Source organism: Pterocles gutturalis, unplaced genomic scaffold (assembly GCF_000699245.1).
Source record: "Pterocles gutturalis isolate BGI_N339 unplaced genomic scaffold, ASM69924v1 scaffold20182, whole genome shotgun sequence".
NCBI lineage: Eukaryota > Metazoa > Chordata > Aves > Pterocliformes > Pteroclidae > Pterocles > Pterocles gutturalis.
This window is the reverse complement of record NW_010115875.1, coordinates 8,949-17,138: the sequence shown is the minus strand read 5'-3', so window position 1 is coordinate 17,138 and position 8,190 is coordinate 8,949. Positions and strand designations below refer to the sequence as shown.

Sequence of the window (8,190 nt, the reverse complement as noted above, 5' to 3'; positions counted from 1 at the left end):
TCTGCTGCTGGCTGCCCAAGCGAAGAGCCACGTGTGGCTCCAAGTCCACCACACAGTCCGTGGCTTCCGAGAAGGAGATGCCGGGTTTTGCAGGGGTGACATTGAAAGGAAGGTGCTGGAGGGAGCTGGGGCTGTCCACCGTTGGCCCCCCAGCTCTGGCTGATGGTGCAGGAGGGGACTGTTGGTCTCCTAGTCCAGTGAGAGGGGTCCCCGCATCAGCACCTGCAACAAGAGCGCATGTCAGCCCTGCCCGGCCCCGCTCCGGCGTGAGCCACAGGCGAGGGGAGCAGGGTGCTGCTGAGAACATTTCTCCCCCCTTGTCTCCTCCTGTCCTTGGACGCGTGGGGGGACATGCCTGGGTGCAGGCAGGCTCCCCCTGCCACTCCCCCAGGAAGCTGGACTCTGGGTGCAATGGCTCAGAGCACACCCTTACCCCTGCAAGGGCTCAGGACCTGTGGGCACAGGCAGGGTGTCTGCAGCCAGCTGGGGGAATCCAGCGGCCAGCAAGCCCCCAGCCTCTGCTCTGCTCAGGAAGAACAGACCCTTCAAAGGGACCTTGCTGTCCCAGCACAGCCCAGGCCAAGCCAGGACTGAAAGGTGAGAGCTGGGAAAGGGCAGCCCTGACACAGCCAGGCAGGCACACAAAGCAGCTTCCCACCTGCAGACTTGCTTTCCGAGAGCTCCAGCATCCGGAGGAGTCCCTTCTCCTGCCTTCTGACGTCCTGCCAAGGAGAGAACCGTCAGTGCTGCCACGAGGGAACCCCAGATAGCCGGGTGGTCCCAGGGCTACGTGTTCCCTCAGCCCACAGGGTCAGGCTGGGCACAGGACGAATGCTGCACTTCCCGGGCCTCCAGCTGAGCATGGCCAGCTGCCAAGGGGAAGGGCACTGCCCTGTGCCCAGCCTGACCAGTGCCCAAGCAGAGGCAGCTGAGAACAAAGCAGAGCTCAGGGAGAAGGGAGGCCAGGCTGCAGGAAGCCATCCCCAAGCCCAGCCAGCGAGCACGGGGCTGTAACAGAGAAATGTGGGCACCAGGAGCTCTGCCATAGCTTGGGAACATCCCACAAAATGGGCCGTGGCAGGAACCCACAAGCCCATTAGTGCCACTAAGAGGCTTTCCAACAGCCCAGCCCATGCTCAGGCATGACCTGACCTGCTCCTCCCGTGAGCTGCCACCTCGGCACCAGGCAGGGACAGAGGAAACACAGAGCCTTGCCATGCCTTTCCAAAGGGCCACCCGGCTCCTGCACCTTTCCCGGTGCCTGCATGCAGGACCCTGCACACCAGCCAGCTGTGGGGCACAGGGACAGTCAAACAGTCCCCGCGGGAGCAGTCGTGCCCTGCAGTACTGTGAACCACACAGCGCTTGGCTGTATCCCAGCCAAAATCATCAACCAGAAATCTCATCATTTGCATCTGAATCCCCAAAGGGCTGAGGCCTTTGATGGATTTAAGGGATTATTTGAAACTAAGACATCATGTTGCATCTTCATGCTGAGAATCACATTTCTGAGTGCAGGCAGAGCTGCAGCACTAGGGATTTGCCCAGAGGAACGAGCGGGAAGGTCTGGAAGGACCCTCTCTGTGCGTCTCCAGGATTGGCACAAGCAAGAAAAAGCATGGTGGGGACCAACACCTGGCAACTGACTGTGAGCCAGCTGCTACCCACCCTCCTGCCTCCCACCTTCCCTAGCAAGGCTCATCCCCCACACCCAGCACACCTCCACCACACTCACTCCCCCACATTTCTCCTGGGATGCTGCAGTTTGCTCCCAGCAGCGAGTGTTCTCCCTGCTCTGGCTCTGAAGCCATGGGAAAGGGCTTGTGGACAGAGTCAGATACACTTGTCACCCCAGCACTGTACTCCGCTCCATCTATATTCAGCCAAGGAAGGCTGCAGGACAGAGGCATGCTGTCTGGCAGCAGGACAGCCCTGGCTGCCTGCCTGCTGGAGACGCTACTGGCAGCTCCGCTGGATTAGCTCACCCCTGGGACGGTCCATGCTCTCACAGAGTGTCACGGGAGGGAGGGGCAACCAGTTTTCTGGCCACGGTGGCCCACAGGGACAGGCAATCCTACACCAGGTCAAGCTCATCCCATCATCCAGGGAAACCACTCCTGCTGCCACCCCAGCCCCAAACCCAGTGCAAAGCAAAGGAGATGTGCTGTGGGGCTGCCCCTCACCTTGGTGCTTCGCAGCCTCCTGGTTCCCTGAGCTTGCCTAGCAGCCTGGAGGCAGCTGTCCACGTGCCTCTGATACTGCAGCAGTGGCACCAGTGACTTACAGAGGTAGCACTTCTCACACCTGCCAGGCAGCAAAGGACAGAGCACTGCATTAGGATTCATCCAGCACTGGGCTCCCAGCCACCAGCCGTGACTTTCCGCCTCCAGGTCATGCCGTGGAGAAGACATGTCACCAGATCGGGTCTCGCTCAGTGGGGTCAGGCTGGCACCAGTCGCAAAGACCGAGTGATTATCAGTTTTCCCCGCCTGTTCCTCTGTATCCCTGCTGCTGCAGCAGCGGGACGGTAATCAAATCTGCTCATCTAACTATCTCAAACACTGCTGATTTCTCCCCAGACATAAAGCACCCTGTCAAAATCCACAGAAATGAAGTGCGAGGGCTTTGCAAAGGGGAGTTAAATTCTGCCTGAAGAGCAAACCAAGTGTGTTAAATCAGAGAGACGTTTTACCAGGGCTGGATGAACTTGTCTGACTAGTAAATCAAGTCTTTATCTGTACTGTCTCCATTTTACATCAGGTCATGTTGGGAGAGGAATGCAGAGCACGTGCTCCTGCTGGGGGGCTGGCACAGCGCGTTCCTCAGACCCCCTTATTTCTATAGAAGATTCCCAGGCTCACACAGGACAACCAAGCGTGCTTGGGAAGAAAATCATCCTGGGTGAAAGGAGATGAAGGTCAGGTGTGGATTTACACAGCTACGCTTGCTTCCACACCAGCTCTCAGCGGAGACCAACTGTGCAGAAGAGGGCAGCGGTTCTTCAGCAGGGGAGCATCCACCCGGGAGATATTCAGGAATGGACCATCTCCAGGGAGAGACAGCCCCCAGGGACCAGCCCCAGCAGCATGGTGTGCAGTTTGATAAGCAGTACTCTCCTAGTAAAACTCACCCCAGGCTCTAAAATGCATATGGAGAGCCCCCATCGAGCAAAACTCTGCAGTACTTTTCCCGTATTTTCTTTCCAGTCAGTGCTGATTACCCAGATAATGTGTCTAAACAGAAGCTGTCCTCTCTATAATTAGCCTAATTCCATTAGTGATGTTGCCATCCACTGTTTGTAACAGCAAAATTGCTTCCATAGCAGGGATTTTACTGTCAGATCCTCTCTTATGATGCTTTGTGTGGGTGGCAGGAGGAGGGGCTGCATGGGAAGAGATTAAACAAAGCCACTGCTATTCTGAAAGTCTAATTTAATTAAGAATATCACTACAGGTGCCATGTTGACAGCCTCCCTGTCCTAGCCTCTTCTTTTCCCAGGGTTACCAAGCTCCCATCTCCCATTAGGAACTGGCTGAGTTAGCATCATTTCAGCTACAGCTCCCCCCACAGCGGCCAGAGACCATGCATCCCTGACCTGCCATGGATTGGGCTGAAAGGAAATTAGTGCAAAAATAAACAATCTGAGAACAGCAAATTCCTCTTGCTTCCATGTAAATACAGCCAGCACTACAACAAGACGCACTGAGAGCCGGCAGTGTCATAGGGAAGCATTGCTATAAGGCCAAGGGCCAGCATTTATACAGGAATAAGGACATCCACAGGCAAGCTACGACTGAAGCACAGAAACAATCTTGGAGGAGCAAGCATACCTACTTACTTGTCAATGTCTAAGGATGCTGGGCTGCTTTTGCCACTGGCAGCTTTACTTCTCGCCTCCCTCTGACGCCGGGTAAGCACTGGAGGAAAAACAGAAAGGGTTACCTTCCATCCACCCCAAAAACTATCCCTACACCATGACCGAATGCAAAAAGTTTCAATCTCTTCCATTCAAGGCTGCTGCAGAAATGATGGTAAGGCAAAGAAATACAGAAGTGGGGCAGGCAGAGTCTTCTTTCCTGCAGCAGAGGTAGCTGGCCAATTCTCCTTTTTCCCAGGGGGATATTGAAGAAGTTATGTTCTCTGTATTCAGAAGCCAACCAGCTATTTCACACTGTAACTTGTCTTCTGCCAGAACAGCTGGATCAGCAGTACGCAGTTTACAGTAATTTTAAAGCTGACGCACAGCAGCGCAACAGCCTGGGAGAAGAGTTCCACAGCTGCTCCAGCAGCAGAGCACCGCTCCTGCCAAACCCAGCGCCTGTGCCCACTGCCGGGGCGGGAGCGCAGTAACCACGAGCTCGGGCGGGAGGAGAGCTGAGGCGGGGGCTGTGCGGACGCACCAGCCCTTCTACAGATGTGGCAGAAGAGCAAGCCTTGCTGGGGAGGGATACAGCTCACGCTGGAAAGGAAGGTTACAACAGTCAGCCTACACTTGCTGCTTTTTCCACTGCCCATGAGAAAGGGGGGTGATCTGTGCTACCGGCTGCGTGCAGCTCTGTGGGGCTCTGGATGAAGATCTCTACCAGGGCTGAGCACCAGTGGTGCTGCTCTCCAGTGGCAGCAGGGACGGGCCAGCTCCGACACATGTGGGTAGCTAACGAGATCCCGGCTGACCAGCATGTTGATAATGGGTCCAACAATTTCTGTTCCTTCTGCGAGCCCACGCAGCCTTTCCAAACCTGCTCTCCAGGCATCTGTAGGGAGCACGTCAGAGTGTTGTCTCTTTCAGTCAAACTCCTCTCAGCATATTCCTGTTGACATGCCACCAGCAAAGATCCTTGGGGAACATATCAGATAGCTTAGCTTACTGCACCAGGGACTTCCAAGACTCCAGCTCCAAAACACATGTCACAGCAAGCACTCTCGGGCAAGCTGGTTATGGGGACAATGCATGGAGCTGTTCTACAGCCGGTAACATTGCTTCACATACTCTCTCTCATTAGGAGAAAGGTCTGACTCCAAGGTATAGGCACAACAACCCTGTTAGTGTTGGCACATCATCCATGATAAACAAAGGGACGCACAAAATTTTGTGCAGAAAAAAGGCAATCCTTCAAAACCTCCATTTCCAGAGTGTTAGGCAACCCCATTATCTATCCATGATGCTGATACAACACGGCCGTTCCCTTAGTAGCAATCACTGATCTCCAGCCACAACTAGCAAACGCACTGGGAGATGCTGAGGAGCTGTTGGGGCTGACAGGAGACATCCACGCTGAAGAAACAAGCTCGAGCATTTCCTAGGATGTGGGTATTCTCTTGCAGGCGATGACTGATACCAACAGCTCATTTCTCACAGTGACTGAAGCGGACATCTCTCTTTAACCCAGCCTGGCCCAGATTCGAAGTGGCAGGCTGACGAGGAGGACTGATCACCACGGCCACCCCCCAGACCATCCAGCCTCCCAGCAACCCAACTAACACGTGCATTTGACAGGGTGGTGAAAGCTGCTCTCCAAATCAGCGTGCACTCATTAATATTCCTTTAACACCCTCTTGGGAGCCTCATGCACCAGCTCAGGTGTTAATCAGTTCTATTTTCTTCCAAAAGCAGTGAACACATCTGGCATAATGGGCCCATTAGAGATGCCTGGGACCAGGTCTGCAGCTGCCCAGGGGAAGACGGCCAGCTGTGCCGCTGGAACCAGAGGCAGAGGAGAGAGAACAGGGCCAGCTGGCAAGGCATGACACCCGCTGAAACACACTAGCCACCTGCAGGAAGGGGGCTCAGAACATGGGAACACACTTGCCATGGGGAAAATCCCCACCACAGAGCCGTGCTGATCTGCTGTGTGACAGCAGCCTTGTAACTCTCCCAGACGCGATGCTCTTTGCTGGGTCAGACACACTCTGTAGCCCACAAACAACCTTTTCCCTGGCTCGGCATCTCTTCTGGTTGACAAGTCATCCTTCGCCTGCTTTGCTCCAGCTGGCACCCCAGGGAAGAGCAGCAAACCCTCCCCAGCATGGCCCCGCTACCAGCGCACCCACCCAGCACCTCCTGGGGCTGCGGGGTCTGGCTGGTGCGGAGCTGCGAGGCAACGGTCACCACGCTCCTCACCTCACTGCACGACCCACCTGCGGTTCCACCCACCAGCTCCCTCCCCATTTGCACTACCAGCCGCGCCGCTTTTTCTGCAGGATCCTATCACTGCCAGGCTCGCCAGCATCGTGTCCTTTCTCAGAAGCGATGCAGCTTTCCTCTGCACCCGTTCCGTTACTCTCCCTGCTGTATCAGTGCCACTTCCACTGACGTCAGGAGATTTTTAACAGCACCAGTGCTGCTGCTGAAGACTGACAGCTGCATCAGGTTGCATTTGAGGCTTTGGGAGGAAGGAATATACCAAATCCTCATTTTCCTGGGTTCACTTGGGAACCGAGAGGTTGGGAGCATGTAGAGGGAGGGCAAGAGGAACAGAGAATGTCCCAAAGCTGTATTCAGTAGCAGCCAAGACTTGCTGCCAGGCTGAGACCAGCAAATTCCTGCGTTGGCAGCATCAGCGGGCGATGGATGCGGTGACTCCAGCAGAGAGCCCCTCTCACACAAGCGAGCGCATGGAGAGGGAGCTGGCACAGCACTTTCACCGCTCCACTCACTCACTTGGAATTAACACCAGTCACTGAGCTGGAAACCCAGGATGTGAACCTTCCCCAGCTTGGTACAGCAGCTAATGCAACAGCAGGCTCTTCTTTTTTATTTACTCAGACCACAGGAAAATGGAAATTCATGATCAGATTTTCATCCTGCACAGGTATGCTGTGGTCTGGGCATCCAGCCAGAGCAACCACGTACCTACGAAGGGGAAGCAATGGTAACTCATCTTGCCCAGCTAACTCATTTGAAAACCTGCCCTTAAATACCAGCCGGAGTGAGCTGGCCTCCTGATATGTAACACTGAAAGACTTTGGTGCACGATTGGAAAAGGGAAGAAGAGAAGTAAAACCAGCAAGAACCCATCCTTCTGTAATTTTAAAATTAAAAAACACTGACAGCTATGGTCTGCAGAACTGCATAACCTGCAATTTGAGAGACATCAGGAGTAAATCCAATTAATAAGTCCAAAGACAGACCAGGAACCCCTGACCCACTGCACCAAAGGGAAACTGAGCTTGTCTTTTCTTAACAGATCAGGACACGGCTTAGAGGGCAGAACTTTGATTTTCTCTCAGACAAGGCTATTGCAGTGCTCTCAAGGAAGCCAGAAGCCAGCCAAGAGCACACAGTGATGCAGCCACAGAGAACAGCTTCTGGACCCACACAAGAGCTGGCCATTTGCTTCAGAAAACAAAGCCTCCCACCTCTTTTTTCTCCCCATGCATTAGCTTTACCTATGGCTATTGAGATAGAGATGGATGCCAAGGTAGCAGCCCTGGAAACAGAGTCCTTTTGTACCTGCACAGCTGTGCCCGGCTACTCTCTGGCCTCTGCTCAGAGCTAACACCATCCTTGTCTGTTCAACCCCAACCCCACTGACCAGCCTATCAGACCGGACCTCTCCGGGTGACTGCTGCCTTTGTACAGCCGCTGGGAAGCAGACCGAGGTGCTGCCCCACAAGCCAGAGGCGCAGCCGGCGGGCAGGATCTGCCCCACGTTACGGGCTGCTCCACGTCCAGGAAGCCTGCGATCCTGCAAAGAGTCTGGGTGCGAACACCACAGGCAGAAGCCTGCGATCCTGCAAAGAGTCTGGGTGCAAACACCACAGGCGGCACTGACTGTTATGGCTCATAAAGCCTGGTCTCTACAGGGAAAATACTAGAATAACTGGCAATAGAAAACCCAAATTGCTGTGATTTTGTCCCAAAACCATTGCTCTGCTTAGAGCCATTCTTGTAGACCCTTTTATTCCAGGCTAGTTTTCTTATGCGGGGTTTGTTCTGAACAAGCCAGAACAGCAGAGCAGCAATTCCGGAATAATGACTTACAAACAGCCCTAAAGAGACCAGCCTGGAAGCAGCGTGGAGAGGCCAGCTTTGAACTCTGTCCTGCCAAAAGCCAACACCAAAGGAAAGAACAAATTCCCTCGCACTGACAAAGAATTCAAAGCCTTTTCCAGATCACAGTCAGGATTCCCTGGGATCAATAGATACACTCACAGTGTCCAGCCACACTGGGGACCCGATTATCACAG

The 8,190-nt window shown here is 54.2% G+C and overlaps 1 protein-coding gene across 1 annotated transcript in view; it reads right to left on the bottom strand.

Moving 5' to 3' along the window:
• Window positions 1–4: 4 nt before the first annotated feature.
• Window positions 5–8,190, bottom strand: part of LOC104463135 (BRCA1-A complex subunit RAP80-like) — a gene marked incomplete at both ends in the record, with an annotated part of 16,547 nt that continues 8,361 nt past the window's right edge. The window contains 4 exons of the mRNA XM_010075348.1: window positions 5–222; window positions 659–722; window positions 2,184–2,304; window positions 3,839–3,917. Coding sequence (XP_010073650.1) covers window positions 5–222; window positions 659–722; window positions 2,184–2,304; window positions 3,839–3,917 — 482 coding nt within the window. The remainder of the gene's footprint in view (window positions 223–658; window positions 723–2,183; window positions 2,305–3,838; window positions 3,918–8,190) is intronic.